Source organism: Haliotis asinina, chromosome 5, assembly GCF_037392515.1.
Source record: "Haliotis asinina isolate JCU_RB_2024 chromosome 5, JCU_Hal_asi_v2, whole genome shotgun sequence".
NCBI classification, from domain to species: domain Eukaryota; kingdom Metazoa; phylum Mollusca; class Gastropoda; order Lepetellida; family Haliotidae; genus Haliotis; species Haliotis asinina.
Window position 1 is genome coordinate 22,386,736 of NC_090284.1, and position 19,552 is coordinate 22,406,287.

Consider the following 19,552-nt stretch of genomic DNA (forward strand, 5'->3'; position numbering starts at 1 on the left):
AGATAGGATGAGGATGGATTTTGTGTCTATCTCTCTCCTGTACGTCAAATCACACTCTTCAGCACCTGTTATCAGAGGAATTCCAAAAATGTTTCTTACCAGCTAGTAAGCCCTCAAGAGTTCTTGAAAACAGCATTGGAACACAACACGACTACAGCACCTACTTTAAGCATTTAGTTTTGCAAATACTGTTCCAAACTCCAATATTTTTGGTATTTCTTATGATCAAAGATAAAACAAAACAATCAAAATCCCGAACACTTCCAGATTCCTTGAATCAGCTTGAATGTGCCTTGACACCACCTGACTCAACCTTGAATCTACCTTCACCATACCTTGAATCAACCTTCAATGTTAATTGAATCACAAAAAGAATTCAATGGAATCCACAGGCTGGAGGATATTCTTGGTTGCTCACGAGACCACACTGTACAAAGTGATACTGTCAGTCCACAAGGCCCCACCTCATCCAGAGAAACATGCAACTGGCTGTAAATGCCTCAATGTCTGATTACTCCGTCCAATAGCAACCACACTTGGAAAACAAATATTTGAAATGTTTCCAGGAGCAAGACTGAAGGATGATGGAGAAGGCTTGCACTTTGTTCCTTCCTCATTAACACACTGTGTTCTTATCTCAGACAGCCTCACTACAATCTGTTTCCAGTTCACAGACACATCAAGCTTACTCTCCACCCCAGACAAGTCGACATGTTCCCACATTTAAAAACATTGCCAGTTTCCATGTTCAATTTTATGCTATATCCTGCCCTACTAAATCAGCTTACCCAACCTCTGAACGTTGTTAATGAATGTACACCATGCACCTGCGTTTAAAGTCTTAATTAAGAACATGTACATATATCTTAATCAAATTATTAGGTTTTCAACCGTAAACATGTTTATTATTTCCGTCAGTTTGAATACCTGCCAGACATTATAGTGAGCAAGGGACATAACTATATCTGAAAAGTTGATAAGCTTAGCCATCGTAAACTGTAAACAAACTCCTTGGTATGATTTAACATTGATCCAGTGTAGTTCCTGTTGAAAAGTTTATTGCTTACAACGCAACATGGAAGGCCTCATATTACTGTTTTCACAAACGGGACAAGGTCATTAGCTAAAGGTCAATGACACTCAGGAAAATATACAGCAGTGTCTGTTTAAACATGATCAGATAATTTGTAACAAACATTTCCTGGCTTAATAACATACATCATCATGAGACCTTCTGCCAAGGAAACTGTCCTGCACATTACTGCATAATCTTTTCTACTGAAAATGGTCTAGCTGCATACCAAAAGTAAATCTGTGTGTGTGTGAGTGTGTACATGCATGCATGCATGTGTGTTAGCCTAGTAGTTAAAGTGTTTGCTTGTTGAACTAAAGACCTGGATTCAATTCCTTACATGGGTACAATGTGTGAAGTACATTCCTGTGTCCTGAGCCCTTATATTGCTAAAAGTGGTGTAGAACTAAATTTACTCACTCACTCAGTCAGTGAACTAAAATTGACCCACTATGGGTTTATGCTGCTTTTAGCAATATTTCAGCAATATCCTGGTGGGGTACACCAGGAATGGGCATCCCACATTTTACCCATATGGGGAAACAAGTCTGCTTTAACCACTGGGCTGCCCCCTCCCCAAAACGCACGCACGCACTGAAATATAGGCTTAAATATGAAGCATCAACATACTGTATTCCAAAAGATTTCATGTTAAAAGGTCACATGCAACCAAAAATCAAACATAATTAAGCCACAGTTATCACTTATTCATGATATATAAAATGTATTGCTGATTAAGTTAAAACAAATAAGCAAAATTATAAGCATATAATTGCAAATCAAAAGTCCAATATTTTGCTGCTGGTTCATTTGCCGATGCACTTTGTGGCTTATAAGCATGATGGGTGTTAGTTTCTAATTGCATGTGGTCAGTGAATGAAGTTGTACATTGCATATTGTCATTAACAGACAGGCAGGCAGACATATAGGTGTCAGTAAACCAGACATTGAGTTTTCTATGTGACAGAAACTGCTTCTCACAATCAACATGTCTTTTTTTATGTAATGATTAGATTATTTACTTCTTTGTGTACACAACCAAGATTAGACTACTGCTCACGACCTCAAACGGTAGGCATACCGTTTCAAGCTCCAAGAACCTATTCACTGTGCATGAATGAGTGCAGCGCAGCATAGCTGTTGAAACCAGTTTTCCCCCAGTACGGGGGGGAAAATTAGTGAATCATTTGAACTCCAATTTCACAGTCTTTTGTCTCTCTTATTTCATTTTTTTTCCAACTTTATAGGTTGAATTGGCATTTTTGATAATTTGTTTCAGTGTCAGAATCTGCAAAGTGTTTTACATTGCTAGTGACCTTTAACACTGATGAAATGAAAGCAACAAAAAACACATATGGACAAACAAAAAATCACTGTTGCTACCTGCAGGGGAAAAAATCAATATGTACGTTTTTATTTCCATCTAAATAAACTTCACAATATGAGGTGACTATGCTTGTCGTACGAGGCGACTAACGGGATCGGGTGGTCAGACTAGCTGACTTGGTTGACACATGTCATCGGTTCCCCATTGCGCAGATCGATGCTCATGTTGTTGATCACTGGATTGTCTGGTCCAGACTCGATTATTTACAGACAGTCGCCATATAGCTGGAATATTGCTAAGCGCGACGTAAAACTAAACTCACTCACTCACTCACAATATGAGACTGCCCTGTTCACATTCAGTTGAGCGTCTGTGAGCACAGTATCAAATTGATGCGGTTTTGGCAAGAACAGAGGCAGCAGACTGTCAATTGCCTCCTGTGAGGACCGGTACTGATCAGTACAGAGCAAGTCAATCTCTATTACTGTGTTCATATGGTGGAGTCTTCAAAGATGTTGCTACGCGATTCATGCAGTAAGAGTTAATAATGTATGCAAATAGGTCCGGTAGTATAGGTCCTATAATTGCTGTGGGTCTACATCCACCCTGTCATTACTCACTTAAGTTGTACTTACAGCCCTTGCACTCAATTCCTTATGTAATGGAATCAAATCTGTTCTTACTGAAAATATTTGGATTAATGATCCTGTTTAATGCAGATTCTATTAGATTATTGACAAATCATCAAATTTATGGAATCACACATCTGCTTTTTCAAGTTATTAATTGATCCTATTTTGTCATATGAAAAGAATATCGTTAACGGTCTATAAGTACCTAACACGTTTAGTCCCCAGCTACCAGTATTGATTCAAATAACTTCTCGTAGTGCATTCCAAAAATCTTATCTGAGATGAATATTGTACATAAGTGTCCCAAAGAAATGAATTCATACATCAATGTGGCTAGACCTATTCCAATGGTTATTTTAAGTTGCCTTAACTTTTCAGAGCAAAATAAGTTACTGAACATTTTGTGTTTGACAAACATTTTCTTATATCTGGCTGTTAAAGTATGTTTTTTTTTAACAATTCATCATAAATCAAACCGAAAGCATGTTTCAGTTGCCAATCCCACTTCTAACACTGCTTCACGATCAAGAGAGTCTGTAACACCAACTCCTGAACTTGTTGGGTTTGATGAGTACGTATTGATTGCTCCATCTGGTCACTGAAAGGACTTTGGAAGGAATTTCCCAGCTGTGTTAAACCCGCATCCACTACCATCATTACGGAATCAAATTTAGTGTCTTCCTCTGCTGGCTGAAATCTCCAGGATGTTGCACCCAATCTTTGTATCTTCCGTGACTGTAGCTCATGTTTACCAATTGGTATGATTATTTTTATGATATTAACTGTCAGATCCTGCATTGATGACTAATGTGATCCACCATCAGTAGGCATCCTATGCATAAACATTAAATACTGATAACAATATGACTATCACTGCAGTTCATGTTTACTAAAACAGATAGAAATATCTCTAACAACACACTAATAACACAGGCAAAAGAAAATTCTATTCTGGAGTAATATATTTTGAGACTTCTTTCAATGGGAACTTTGTCACATCAGCCAACAATTAGAATAGGTAAGGATATGATATGTGGATTAATAACTTCTTTAATGCTACTGCAAAGATGTTGTACATGCATACATGTTCTCCATATATACTACTCCTACTTCAAAATGCCTCTTAAAGTAGCAATTAGAATTTCTTAAATTCCTAGAACTTTAACCCAAAGTCGTATGTAACAGTTTCAAACTAAACAAGGGCAAACATAGAAATTCAGACTTTATGCACCCATGTCTTCACTAATGTTTTCCTAAACAGTAGTTCTCCTACACAAAATGAATCAACTGTACTCAAATACAGAAGAGTGTACAACCATAATTTCATAAAATTAAATGAAGACAACAAAAAATGGTGTTTTGTAATTAATCTATAAAAAAGCAGAAATATACATGCAAACTGGAAACCTTTTTGATTTCGATAAAATTCAGTTTTATCTGTAAGTGACTTACCTCTTGCTTTGCTTCTGTCCGTAACCGTGGAATCCTGGGATAGAAAGGAACTGTCTGGGGTAGTGACGTTGCTCTCCTCCATAACTGCTGTAAAGCAAGTACAACAATCACTAGTTGTCATCAATACACCGCAAAGTATGGTTCCTCAGATATGCCATAGCCTCATCATACAACGATTACACCTGTCAATATTTTTTCCCCGTCTCTTTTCCTTATCAAGCAGTTGTCTGTAGAAATAAGAGTGTTTATAAAGCCAGGGAAAAACTTTGAGGAAAAACTGGCAAGTGTTCTTCAAAAGCATCCAGATTGAGAGCAATCTGCTTCCGAAGCAAAGAATTACAGAACAACTCAGTACTAGAAACAGGATGAAATACCAATCAGGACTTTAGGAAGCAATTTCAATCATCTGCTTGGCATAAACTTCCATTTCCTGTGACAAGGTGGGGATTTAAACAGAGAATAGGGTAGTCCATTTGGTAGCTTCTGAGGCAGATGATACTCAGCTCAATTGGTTTTCAATTACTTAAGTCTCATCAGGTACCAGGCTGAGCTAGCTCTACGATGCACCAGCATTTGTGGACATGGATTTCAGGGGACGGTGTATGACAGAGCCAGCACTAAGCCTATCCCAGTGGCCACAAATCAATTCTCGCGAAATGTGGATTGTAGTTTGGTGTCTGTGTGGCCAATGATACTGCTCCTAGACATACAGCTGTCCACAATCAAACGTATTTTATACAGATAAAAAATCCATTCTATTATGAAAAGTGGGCATGGAAATGATCTGTGAGTGACGTTTCATCAGGGAATCCAATTGTATGGGAAAATGTACTCTGGAGGAGCCTGGTAATGGTATCAAGGAGGAGAACATGGGATGCAATGGAACTTTCATACCATAGTTACAAGTTACAGTTTCCTCAGCACACACTCAACAGTAGCATCTCTTACTATGTGGACCATGGGTGATTGTTTGGACCATGGGTGATTGTTTGGGCCATGGGTGATTGTGTGGCACACTGGGTGATTGTTGACAACTCTTCTGCTTTAGAGAGAAACAAGTGACTTGTTCTGTCTCAAATGCAACAGTTTGAGGAAATATTTTCATTATGATCTTTACAAAAGAAAAATATTTTCACAGTGATTTGGGGGAAGTACCTAACTGCAACCTGACTTCCTTCATGTCATTTTCAGAAAATGCTTATCTTTGAGTGAATACAATTAAAAAAAACCAGTAACAGTTTTACATGATTTACAGTACAGCAACAGAATTACCATACATTTTCACTATACTGACCATGATATCAGTGTCCCTTGAGCTTAGGTATTGATGGTATTCATTCTACTGGTGCATTTCAGTATTTTCTGTTCTAAGATACTGGTATACTCTGTACTGGAGTAGTGGTATTTTCTGTACTAAGGTGCTGGTATTCATGCCATGAAGGCATTGGTATTCCCTGTATGTTGGTATCAGTATTTGATGTACTAAGATATTGGTGGTAGTCATTGTACACTGGTATCAGTATTTTCTGTTCTAAGGTGCTGGTATTCATGCTACAAAGGTCTCATTGTTTTCTGTACTAAGGTACTGGTATGAATTTCATGAAGTGTCAGTATTCACTGTACTGGGGTATTAGTATTCACCTTATACTGATGTAATTGTCATAGGAATAGCCTGATTCGGCATTCCTCTCACTGTCCCAGTGCACCAGAATTTTCAGTGAGATTTCAAAAACTTTCCACTGTTATGTCGGTTGGCCTAACTAGTTTACCTAATTTTGAAGGAATTAAAGTTCCTAATGTTTGTAACCTCCAATGTATATCACAACCTTTCTGATTAAAATGCCAACTCCCTTACAAAAAATCAAAGGCAGTATTTTTTGTACAGTTCCGCAATACTTAGAACTACAATATATTTTTTTAGCTTCTACTCCAATGCCTCTCCAAATGTGAGACAATATATTCTATTGCCTTTCTTCGAAGTCACTGTAAAATCAATAAGAACCTGCCCCGCTGAATCTCAAACAACCCACAGCAAAGAAAAGTGAAATTGTTGGCATCAAACTCCCATTCATTGCCTCTCCAGTACTTCCCAACCAAATGATTCTCTCCATAGTGATGTAGTTGCCCATGGCTTGCTTGCTGTCACAGGCATTGATAGATAGTTCCCCATGGGAGTCGAGGGTTCTGATGCAGGTCATCAGCACAACACAACACTTGTGTCAAGTGCTGACAATATCAGCTTCTCACAATATGTGGCTAGGCATTGTGGATATCATCATATAACCTGATAAGCATGTGATAATAATAATAACAGCATGTTCATACCATACACAGATCCATGCCTAAGCATGCTCAAAGCACACAAGCAGATTAGTACTACCCTGGATAACCTTAGATGATGGAAGGTTAATGGTCAAATTACTTATCCTACTGATTACCCATTTTCTGCAAGGCGAACAGCAGCAAATTTGAAGAAACTCTCTTGCCTAACGTGAGACCATATGCACCACAAAAATGCTTCCTTGTGGGTCAGGACAGAAGCCCTAGAAACTCTCAGGTTTCAACCTGCCAAACAAATTACCCATCCAAGGACTCTTCACGCCAATGTTGCTTAACCTTGTCTGATTTCTGACCTGATCTCTATGCGCAGGACCATACACCACGATATATGTAGTTCAACACTCATGTTATCAAGCACTGGTTCTTCTGTTCAGGAATATATTAGTAACAGATCTTCATGATAAATCAAAGATACTTCTAACCATCATAAAACAACATGCACTCACTCACTCACACAATACTTACCTTTCTGTGATGACTTCCTCGTCTTCAACGTCTCCCACTCTTGGAGTTTCTTAATATACTCGTCGGAAACACCCGTTGCTGGAATAGCAAAGCATGATATCAATATAGGAATACATGAAAACATCTCAAGGAGAACATCACATAATGCTGTACCTTCATGATTCTCTTCCTAATCTTGATGCAATATTGCTAAATACACCACAAAACCAAACACTCACTCAATAGGCATCAGAGGGTTCGCTAAAAATATCCTGATTTCACTAATAAATTCATAATTAATATCCTAAATTCAATTGGACCACATGCACTCACACAGTTTAATTACTCTGCTAGGCAACACATCTCAAGAGACACAAGTACTTGCCAGACTAGGCAGTGTATTTATAGAGTTCAAACTATTTTTCTTGCAAGGTATGATATCAGAAAACCATGGTAACATTCTGATAAAACCCTTCTGATTCAAACCATTATACAACCCTTCTACCAGATGCCAGATAAATGCCAGATAAATGTCATATTTCAAAGTTGAACTCAACAAGATTTATCATGCATTGCAAACACATGCACTCCAGCTATTCAAAAACCAAATATTTGTTTTACCCAAAGAACTACATCAATGAAATTATTTTGCATATAACTTTTTTTTCTAAAACCCATGACTTCCTTCAAAAAGGAAATCCAGTTCACTCCGTCTGATTAAATACATGTCAACACATTTATTCTCTATTTGCACTTTCCTAACACAGTTTGTTCATAAATCTTTTCACTTGGTCTTATTAAATATCTTAACTGACTTTAACATTATTCTGGCTGAAAGGTCAAAATGGCATTCAAACATTTCCTTCTTTAGTTACATGAATCTCTTTAATTTTACCTTATTGGAACGTTCAGCAATAAAAAGATGGAATCAATCAATGTTATCAAAACACAACATTTTTCATTATCTTCCTGAAATTTAATAATAGTTTAACACTGAGATACGATGACCTGCTTTCACATGTCAAGTCAACAAGATGTATTATTACTGGAATACTGTTCAAAGTGTCATTTCACATAACTCGCTCACTAAACTAAAGTTCTCTCATTCTTGATATCTAACTTGTGTATGTGTTTAGGAAGTGCCTACTCTGGTAGAAATCGTCTAGGGCACTTATTACAACATATCTGGTAACCTTAAAACCATTTCAAACATTTCTCCACAGACAGCGACCATCAAATAAGTATAGGTACAGGAATCCCTCAGCATGCATCTCATCTTGTTTATTTACCCCAATAATTAGTATCAGTTTTGTGAATATCAGTCTCCTGGCTGCAACACTGCCATTGGGTACAGGCACCTGAAGCTTGTTAAAGGGGGTACACCTTGTGTTCATTAGGCTGGGATGCAGTGTTTGATGTATCTATTTTCTGTTACTATTAACACTTGTCTCCAGCAGCAACATACATGTGTGAGTAGGTATGGCTTAACACCGTTTTTAGCAATATTCCAGCAATATCATAGCAAGGGACACCAGAAATGGACTTCATACACTTGTACCCATGTGGGGAATCAAACCCAAGTCTTCGGTGTGATGAGCCAATGCTTTAACCACTAGGCTACCCCAATTCTGCCTTACTGCTGAAGTGATGTGTGTATCATAAATATACTTACACCACAGTATTGACATATGAATATATTAACATCTCAGTATTTCAATTGTCTAATGAAGAAAATTCATGTGTTTCCCTTCTTGAGTATACTGTGTGCTGTAAATATTATATTTTTCAGATGAAATTAAATTAGTCCTTATTCATGTTTAATTTGATAAAACTGAAACAGCTTAACTTTCCAAAACCGAGACCATGTTAAAACATTTACAGGCACAGAAATATATTTGCTTCACAGAGCACTCATAATCATATTTGTGGGTGCCTCTCAAAACTTATGGGTGCCAATTAGAGTGAGTAATATCGCCGCTTTCTTTAAGCAATATAACAACAAGAAAAAACAAAATGGGATTCACACACTGTTCCCATGTTGGGACTTGAAACCAGATCTTCAGTGTGACAAACAAATGCTTGACCACTAAGCTATCCAATTCCAATAAGAATACTTATAATAAAATCATCAAAAACAAACAGACAACGATAATGTAGACATAGAAACTGTGAAGTCATTTATAGACACTCACGCCTTGATAATTTTTTCATCAAAAGCCCAGAACAATATTTACACATTTTTCTACAATTTAAAACAAAAATTGATGCGTTCATCACAGTGCAATTCCTCTTTTACTTTGATTATAAAACGGAAACGGTTATAAAACTCGAACTGCTACGAAGCATCAGAGCATCCGACTATTCTGCCTGAAACCAGGGTATTTCAACATGAAGGATGTCAAATTTCTGGCCTGAAGTTCCATAGCTAGGCACCAGTGTCAAAATGTTAAATGAAGCATCACTTTGATAAAACCACATTGATTTTTCATAAACACACTAGTGACAGTTTGAATCAGGACAAATACCCTCAACTGAACTAAACACCTCAGTCCTTCAGAGATCTGAGGAAACAGCTCTCCCCTTCTTTCTCACTAGGGATGAGGGTACAGATTGTTTTAGGGTCTGTTTTCTTGAATGGTTCTTTACTTTGGGGAATTCAGTTATTGGTTGAAGATCTTATGCTCTACACTCAGATACAGATGTGAAAAAGCATCTAATGCTCTTGGGAATGAAAATAGTATTCTATTTCACAGGATAAGGTACTTTCAGTCATAAATATCTCACTTATGATGATTGATCTTGATCTGAATGCCACTAAACCCAATGCAATACTTAAAATAGAAATCAGACATGTCTTACAATGTCAGCCATGTTTTATATTTGCATAAGTAACAAAGCTATGTTGTTTCATGGAGACTGCATACACCACCCACCATCTACCAAGAATGGCAATCAAGCAACAATCAGTTACAATGGCCTTGGCCTTAGAACTTAAGCTAGACTAACAGCTAGTCTCTGAAACAAACGCGTTTTACAGAAAACAAAGTTTAAAAAATTAAGGTTATAAACACAATAAAAACGGAGCCCAGAGACTTTCTTTATTTTGTGAAGTTGTGGAAATCTAGACTTGCGACATTTGCTAGACTTGCTTAAGCTTTCTTAGATATATTTGCTTCAGGGTCTGTATGACAGACTAAACTTAAGCAAACATTCAAGAATACAAAGAAGTCTTGGATAGTTTAAATGATAAACATCTCCAATTAAAGTGGTTGCATACTTTTCATATCTAACGCTGATCTCAACGACATTTCAACAAGATGACTGCAATCTGTAGACAATCAAGCCTAGACCTGACAGTTCAGTAAGTGATGTGTTATCAGTTATCACACTGTAAAGAAAGACTATGTCACCTTTATTTGTCAGAATACGGTAATGATCCACTAGTTTATAGCATGATTTCACAGTAACAGCCTGATCAGGCAATCTGTAGCCGTCTGATCCCCATTGAATTGGTTGAAACATCTCATCTGACCTTGAACTGCCCTTTGGATCTATTTAGCCTATTTATTTTTGTCCATCTATTATGTTGTGAAATTACCTTCTTGATTTATTCTGCCTTTGAATATCTTTGTCCATCTATTCTATCTTTGAATTCTGTCAGGGATCTAATTTTCAAGTGCATCTATGACTAGAAACAAATACAAACTGCCATTCATTGCCCATGTCTGATACCATTACCTTTGGCTAAGGGTGGGTTACACTCAGGAATATTCCAGCTGTATGGCAGCAGTATGTGAACAATTGAGTCTGAACCAGACAATCCAGTGACCAGCATCATGAGCATCGATCTGAGCAATTGGGATATAATGACATGACCCGATCCCATTAGTTACCTCTTACAACAAGCTTGGGTTGCTGACAACCAATTCTAACCCTGATCTTGATGGGTTTGACTAAGAGAAATACAACTTAACTTTCAGTGTGTGAAACCCCTGATTACTTTAATATAAATTTCCATTTTCAATCTTCATTTAGAGGAAACGTATGTTTTAAAATGAGAAAGTATCATGCTACAAATAGCATTATTCAAATGTTATAGGCACTTCCTGTTATAGACAAGTAACTCACAATATCATTGACTGAAAACAATTCAAATATGGCCTTGGCTCTTGACAACAAGCAGTGAATCTGCCATCAGTTTTACAGCCCACTGATCTGTATACAGCAGTTTACCATGGACACTAGACATTATACTCAGAGTCAGCCAGTATTTCCATTACCTGCCTATTGCCAAACGCAATGCATGAAGATCCAGGTTAGAATGGGTTTTCAGCAACCAACAAACAGGATTAGGAGGTCAGGTTTGCTACTTTGGTTGATGAATGTCATAGAATCCCAACTGCAAGTATTAATGCTCATGATATCAATCACTGGATTTTCTGTTCCAAACTCAGTTATTTACCAAATGCATCATATAGTGAGGACGTCATTAAAGAACGAACAAAATAATATTGAATAACGCAAGGTAATGTACACAAGTACCATCTTCTTAATGTTGGCCAATTTATGATGTCCTGGTATTGAACAACAGACCGTCCACTTTGGGCAAACATGCTGTTCTCTGCATCTTGGAGGTTGTTTTACAATACAGAGTGAGTAAGTGAGGTGTTACACCAGCAGCATCACAGTGGGGACACCAGAAATGGGCTTCATACAGTTTACCTATGTGAGGACTTGAAACCAAGTCTTTCGCTTGACGAGCCGATGCCTTAACCACTAGGCTAGCCAACAACCCCTCTTATACAAGGAGACTGCCTTTTGCAATAAGGAAGAGGTGAATGAGTAAGCATAGAAGTCCCACGGTGGCCAGTCTACATAACAGTAAGATGTCTCTACTTCCTGCTGTTTTTTGGCATGGTGGTCAATTTCGTGCCTCATAAAAATGTAGTTGTCCATGCTCAGTTAGCTCTTAATAGGCACTCATCACAGTTTGTCTTTGATGTTGGAGAGGTTCTTCCAAGAAACACCTGTGATACAAATCTGCCATAGATTTGGTAAACTGAAAACAACACCCATTTGTCTCAGCACTTCATGAATGTAGGTTAACCATCACACCTTGAACAATTCATGAACCATCTTCTTCTGCTGGAAAAAGTGATAGCACTGTAGGGAATGGCTGAACAGGAAGCATCAAGTCAAATAACTTGCAAATCTACACAGAACGCTAATAAGATTTTTCCTGAATGACCTGATATGGTAAGACTGGTAAAAAATGGTAAAATGGTACAGGTTTGGAAAAAACAGATGGTCACCCCAGCTCCCCTTTAACAAGAGTAATCAGAAGATGACATATCCAACAAAAATCTGTAAATAGCAAAAGGCACCATTTTAGGTTCTAATTGGTATAACAGCATTGGTACCAAGTTTTGCAGAAAAATAAAGGACAGATTTTGAGTTCTGCTCCTGAAACGAAGTCCATCCCTCCATTTTGAGACTAAGTCTGAAATGTTTCCATTGAAACGGAGAAAATAATATATCATGAAAACCTGTAAGTACCAAAATGCACCACTTCAGGTTCTGACTGATGTAGGTAACAAGTTTTGCAGACAAATATTGAATGGTTTTGAGTTCTGCTCCGGAAATAAAGCCCATCCCTCCATTTTGAGACTATGTCTGAAACGTGTCCATTGAAACCGGGATAACGATAAATCACAAAAACCTGTAAATACCAAAAGGCACCACTTTGGGGTCTGCCACACATATCTACCAACTTTTGCTTACAGATATTACAAAGTTTTAGAGATGTGCTCTAGAAATGAAACACACCTCTCACTCTTGAGACTAAGTCCGAAACATTTCCATGGAACTGAGAAAATGGTAAATCACAAAAAATGTACGTGGCAAAAGGTACCACTTTAGGTTCTGACTGACATATCTTACAAGTTTTGCAGAAAAATGTAGAACGGTTTTTGAGTTCTGCTCCGGAAACCAAACAAAACTCTCACTTTTGAGACTATGTCTAAAATATTTCCAAGGAAACCAAGAAAATAATAAATCACAAAAACCTGTAAATACCAAAAGGCACCACTTTAGGTTCTGATTGATATATCTACAGAAGTTATCTAAATAAGTTTTGCAGAAAAATATTGAATGTTTTTTAAGTTCTGCTCTGGAAACGAAGCGCACCCTACCATTAGACTAACACCAAAATGTTCCATGGAAAAACAAAAAAAAAATTAAAATGCCAAAACTCTGTGTAAATATTAAATGGCACAACTATACATTGAGATAATGATATCTATCAAGTGTGGTCCAAAAATATCGAACGGTATCTGAGTTATGCTCTGGAAACAAAACGGATGGATGGATGGACAGATGGATGGATGGATGGATGGACATCGGCGTAGACTATGCCACCTTTTTGTTTTCATTCAAAAGGGCACTTTCAGTCAGATATATTAAAAGGTAAGTGATTAAGGAAACAATCTTTTGTGATTCACCAATTGGAGATGTTAAAGTGACAAAAGTTTCACATGCATTGGCAGACTTTTCTAACATGATGAACTGTGGCTTAAGTAGTGATACAAAAAAACTGATTTTAACTGTAAATAAAATTAAAGGGATGTGTCACAGTAAACTAAATGATTTCATCCTATATTTCTCCTGTCATATATAGATATTCAACAGTAGAATATTAAACCATAAAAAATATTTTAAACATCATATTAACAAAAAGCCAATTTTGAATGACCACAGTGAAGTGCATATACATTTTAGCTGAATCATTTCCTTCAGTAAATGGTCAATTAAAAGCAGGTACAAATGGCAGATTAATCTAATACTGACCTCTAAAATCAAACACATAAGTGCATGTAAGAATGAATTTTGGGGGCAGTATATTCCTTCATATAAAACTAATTCTAAATGGTGGATAACATCCCCCGCCATACACCTGCTGTGTGGCATCCTAGGTTTGCCTACAGGCTATCATCTTGATAAATCTCCACATTAGATTACAGCACTGTACTCAAGTCACCAACACACTTCTTCCCTTAAAGAATACACATCCTCTACATGCTTCATTGAAAATTGATCAAACACATCCCATTCCAGTGTCTTTGAACATCCCAAAGCTATAGGCAAAATCTGCATCAAAGACGCCTCTAGCTTAAAAACATGAGATAGCAACATCACTTTGTTCTCTGCCGGGCTGTGTGTGGTTTCTAGGAAGTGAGGGACTTCTATACAAGGTTATATTAAATAGGGAAGGATACGCTTTTGCCGAGAAACGAGTAAACTGCAATTTCATCAGAACTTCCCATAAAAGCTTTCAACAAGCCAGCTTCAACATTTTGTCAGTTTGAGAGTATCCTTGTTCAATGGTGACGAGCATCTGGATATTGATCCTGGAAATGCTGGCTCTTCATGGAGATGGGTATGTTACTAGCTTCATAGAGAGAATCAAATGGGTATGTTATTATCTTCATTTAATTAAATGGGTATGCTGTTATCTTCATAGACTGAATTAAATGGGTATGTTATTATCTTCATAGAGGGTTAAACGGGTATCTTATCATCTTCATTTAATTAAATGGGTATGCTGTTATCTTCATAGACAGAATTAAATGGGTATGTTATTATCTTCATAGAGGGTTAAACGGGTATCTTATCATCTTCATTTAATTAAATGGGTATGCTGTTATATTCATAGAGAGAATCAAATGGGTATATTATAATTAACATAGAGAGAAATATATGGCTATGTTATTACTTTCATATATTCAAAAGGATATGTTATTATCATCATAGAGAGAATAAAATGGGTGTGTTATTACCTTTATTGAATCAAATGTCTATGCTATTATCTTTAGAGACTGAAATAGATGGGTATGTTATCATTTTCATACAATAAAATGGTTATGTTACTATCTTCTTTGAGAAACTTGGGTATGTTATTATTGTCATAGATAGAGGTAAAAGGATATGTTATTATAAGAAAACATGGTCACAGTTACATCTGTCATTCAGTCAGGTAGTTTATTTTCTTACTGGAAGAGAATAACAGTAACAAAAAAGTCCAAAGGTCTAATGAGCTGAAGACTTCCACAGCATTCAGATACATTCCTTTTTCAGAAGGGACAGTAGGTTAGCCAAGTGCCTGGTTGTCATGGTGATCTTTGCTAGGTTTGATTCCCCAAATGGTTGCAATGTGTGAACCCTATTTCTGGTGTCCCCTGCTGTGATATTGCTGTGATATTGCTACAAGAGGCATAAACCCAGACATTCACTTACTTTCTCATAATTCTTTAGATATAATATATCTTTATACCATTCTTTTAGTGAACTTCTGAGCAGTATGATACATCAGTAAGATTTATCTCAATACAGCACGGAAACCATCAATGCTAAATGTGTTTCATCTTCATGTTTTATGGACTGAAGCACATTGCAAAAATACTAAAGAACCTATATGCATTTCAAGTCAAATGATGTCATCTGTGGTCTGAGTAAAGATATGACAACATTAAGACAGAAACTTCCATGCATCTAGCTTAGGAAGTCTGGTTTCAAACAGGAAGTCCCTAGAGAAAGTTTATATGTACTGGTGTATTAATGATGTTGTATCACACTTAAAGACATTAATCACTTCAAGGTTGGGAATAAAATTAATGCACATATAATATTTACGAGTGTAAAAACCTTAAAGGGCTTGAGAAGTCTTTGATGGGGTTCAGTTTAATTATAAAATTGGAGTATATGCTACAGATTGCAAGTAGGTCACCATGACCTATTTTCTTTTTGGTTGAGATTCACATAAATTACACATGGGGATCCAGAGGGCCATTCATTTTCCAGATTTATTTCAAACCAAATGAACTGAGGAAAGCCAAAAACCATCTTGGTGCTTCTGGCTAGACTTACTCATAGCAACTGCATGCTTTTAATAAAAATTCTTCAGTAAAAAAATTATCTACCATCCTTACCTAACAAAGCTGCCATGTCCAGTGGACTTCCTGAGGGCAGAGAGGGTCTTGTGGGCGAGGTCTTCCCCACACTGAGGGTAGGTGGGGATTCACTACAGCTCTTGGAGCCACGTTGCCGTATCGCTATGGGGGATGTGCGTGGGGTTGAACGACTCATCACACCCTCTCCGAACTGGTCACTACGTAAATGTTCATCAAGTGCTTCCGCGTCTGCTTCGGAACACTCACTCACATCTAAGTCACCTTTTTTCTTTTTCTTTAAACTATCTTTCCTTGTATGAATCATATCCTTCACCCTTCCCCAGGGTGTTTTGTGTAACTTCTTAGAGTCCCTATCACTAGATTTAGCTGTGGATGCATCATCTTCCTTGAGTGTGGAATCTGATTCTGTACCTTTGTAGCTGGAGGAGCGCCGTAGTCGCCCAGCATCCGTAGTGTCCATGTCCTCATCCTGACTCTCACCAAGAGTCGGACTTGACTGACGCCGAGGAAGTGGGACGACTTTAAGAAACTGCTCCCCTTCTTTCACACTTTTAAGTTCAATAATAGTGGTTACTTCTTCACTCCCGTGAGATGCTCCACTTTCTTTACGACTATCATGTTGGTCGATCCAATCTTGTGGACCCATCCAGATATCTGTTGTAAGATCAAGTTCCCGATCTTCGGTCTGGTTGGGAGATTTGCTTGGACTTGGGGGTTCAGCAGAGGACGTGGATGTCCGCGGATGTCCATCCACATCCAGACTGCTACTAACCCCTGAGTCCAAAGATCTACCATCCATGATACGTTGGCTCGGGGGACTGAGTTCTTGTGGTGAGCCCACAGAATGATATCTCACATGAGTTCCTTTTCCAAACTTAAAACCTAAATCTTCATAAAGTTTTTGCCCAGTTAAAACTTTCTTAACTCTTGCCCATTTGGAACTCTTTGAGGATTTTGATTTTTGAGATTTGTGCCCAAAAAATCCTCTAGTGCTATCTTTGCCACTTTTGGATTTGGTCAAGCCTCCTTTTCTGTGACCATTTTCATCTCTAGTTTCATCCATGATCTCCGATGAAACATCTAAAGAACCTGTTGAAAAACTCCGCTTTTTCAGAGTTCCAGGTTTGGGCCTTTTAGGACTCTGATCAGATGATGATTCTCCATAGTCCATACTAGCAGCATCCTCAGCACTAGGCAGGCGGGGCCTGGATCTGTGGCTTCCGCCTGAATTTTTTGACTCGGGATCAGTATTAGATTTCCTCAATTTTGGCTTAGCCTTTGGAGGCAATGAACTATACCCAATGGGTAAAGCTTCATCTCCCAGTGAAGTCTTTGCTTGGAGCAGATGCTTTGTGCTCTCAAGGTAGGCACACTTCTTCTTGAGATGTGTGTTCTCGTCCCGAAGCTGAGCAAGCTGTTCCATGAGCCGGACCAGATTGTCCAAGTGATCCAGTCCCACACTCTGCCGTAGTGTGCTTGGGCTCGGGGACCGAGTCTTCCGCGCTTTCGTCGGCAAGGCTTTAAACTGCTCTGTAAGTGATTTTTCTTGTTCTTCCAAAAATTCCATAACATTTGAACTTGTTCTCTTTGGTGGCAGCTCCGCAAACTGCACTGTAAGCCTACTGCCAGGCTTTTCTGTTTCGTGTAATTCCTCCGTATGTCCGTTAGTTTTGGGCACACCCTGTTTAGGTGTTTCTTTTGTTTCTTCTTCCTCTCCCAGTGGACTTGTGCTTCCACCCACAGTTGATGTAGTAGTAGTTGCTGTTGTTGTCGTTGTTGATGATGATGATGTTGCTGGACCGGTAGTTTCAATGGTTTCATCTTCGGTAACGGTCACTATGCAGGGAACCGTGTCAGGGGGTTTGGTCATGGTAATGTTCTTTCGCTCTAATTTGACAGCCGGTAGAACTTGGCGTTTTGTGTATTTCACGTCTACAACCAAATTATCATTATCTTTCCTGTAGGATGGATCTTCTTCCATCTACTACTTGTACTGATACTGCAAGCCTCAAACTGAAAAAAAAAAATGAATATGTGTTAGATAACGAAAAGTATTCCACTTTGGACAAATTTCAGAGACAAGTCACTAGGGGCTACAGTGATTTAAGGCACTGCAATTTACAGTGAAGAGTGTGTTCTGATCATAGGTTCAATAACTACCCTTGAAAGGTTTATCATCACCATCACAATGTAGTGGGTTTCATCCCAGTGGTAAACAACATCACCCTCCTCCCACATAACTTGAATGAGTGGGTTTAGTTTTACACTGCTTAGCAATATATCAGTAATGTGGGAAATGTGGGAAATAAAACTGGGGTCTTCAGTGTGATGAGTGAACGCTTTAACCACTAAGCTACACCACCACAACCTGAAGTACCATCTGTTGACTGAAGTACTGGCCTATGGTGGGAAACTGAGTCAGTCATGGTCTTACATAACAAAAGGTATGTGAAACATCCTTAATTCTGATCTTTATAAAATATAAAGTTCAAACAAAAATGAACATAAACTTCAAGGTATTGTCATCAGCATACTTGGTACAACAAGGATCATATTTGAGTTTTCTAACACTTGTGAACAGATTTCCTCACATTACATGTACACAATACACAGAATTCCGTGGATTCGTGGAAATTTTCATCCCTGGTAATGTGGAACAGGGACCATACTTATTAATATTGTTTAACTTAACTTGTGGTATGGATTTACAACTTCTTTAATATTTACAACATAATGTTTCTAGGCTATTTATTGCTCCTTCACCAAGCGTTGTAAATTAATACCATATATTGTTATGCTGACTTCCAACTTCTAAATGACCATCAAGCATTTGATATTGTTTTAGTTAATGAACAAAAATCATTGTATTTTAAAAAAATACATATGTGTATACAAACACATTAATATAATATATTTAGTAAGTCACACATAAAATGACATCATAAAACAGTACCTATATAATTTTGACTGAACTGGTTTAAAATCAAAATGAAACATTTGAGGTAAATTATCTTGAAAACAATCACAAAAGGAAGTACAAAGAAGAACAAAATGACCAACCGACCTGACCCATGGGTCGTTGCTGTTCACATGACTAAATAAGCCACAACAATTCTGACACTGTTCAATAGATTGCCAACCTTTGACATCAAACAGCTGATAAGTACTTTAAACTTACAGGTATGCAGGAATACACTGGCTGCCTGTGACATTTTCCCATTATTTACACCTATTATTGGACAGTAAGTGACGGACTAGTCTCGCTTCCCTGGCCACAGGGTTCGGTTTCCTTGTTGAGATAATGTGTGATACCTGGTCA

At 37.8% G+C, this 19,552-nt stretch overlaps 1 protein-coding gene across 14 annotated transcripts in view; it reads right to left on the reverse strand.

The window, feature by feature from the left end:
• The window catches only part of LOC137285054 (calponin homology domain-containing protein DDB_G0272472-like), a 168,086-nt gene that overhangs the window by 21,392 nt on the left and 127,142 nt on the right, over positions 1 to 19,552 (reverse strand). For 11 of the 14 annotated variants that reach the window (XR_010956942.1, XM_067817246.1, XM_067817257.1 and 8 more), the window contains 3 exons: positions 16,252 to 18,246; positions 7,289 to 7,366; positions 4,484 to 4,570 (listed from right to left, as the gene is read on the reverse strand). Coding sequence is in view for 13 of the 14 variants with exons in the window: in XM_067817246.1 (XP_067673347.1) it covers positions 4,484 to 4,570; positions 7,289 to 7,366; positions 16,252 to 18,214 (2,128 nt within the window). In the remaining variant the exon portion in view is untranslated. The remainder of the gene's footprint in view (positions 1 to 4,483; positions 4,571 to 7,288; positions 7,367 to 16,251; positions 18,247 to 19,552) is intronic. The other 3 variants (XM_067817247.1, XM_067817248.1, XM_067817256.1) reach the window with 1 other exon arrangement.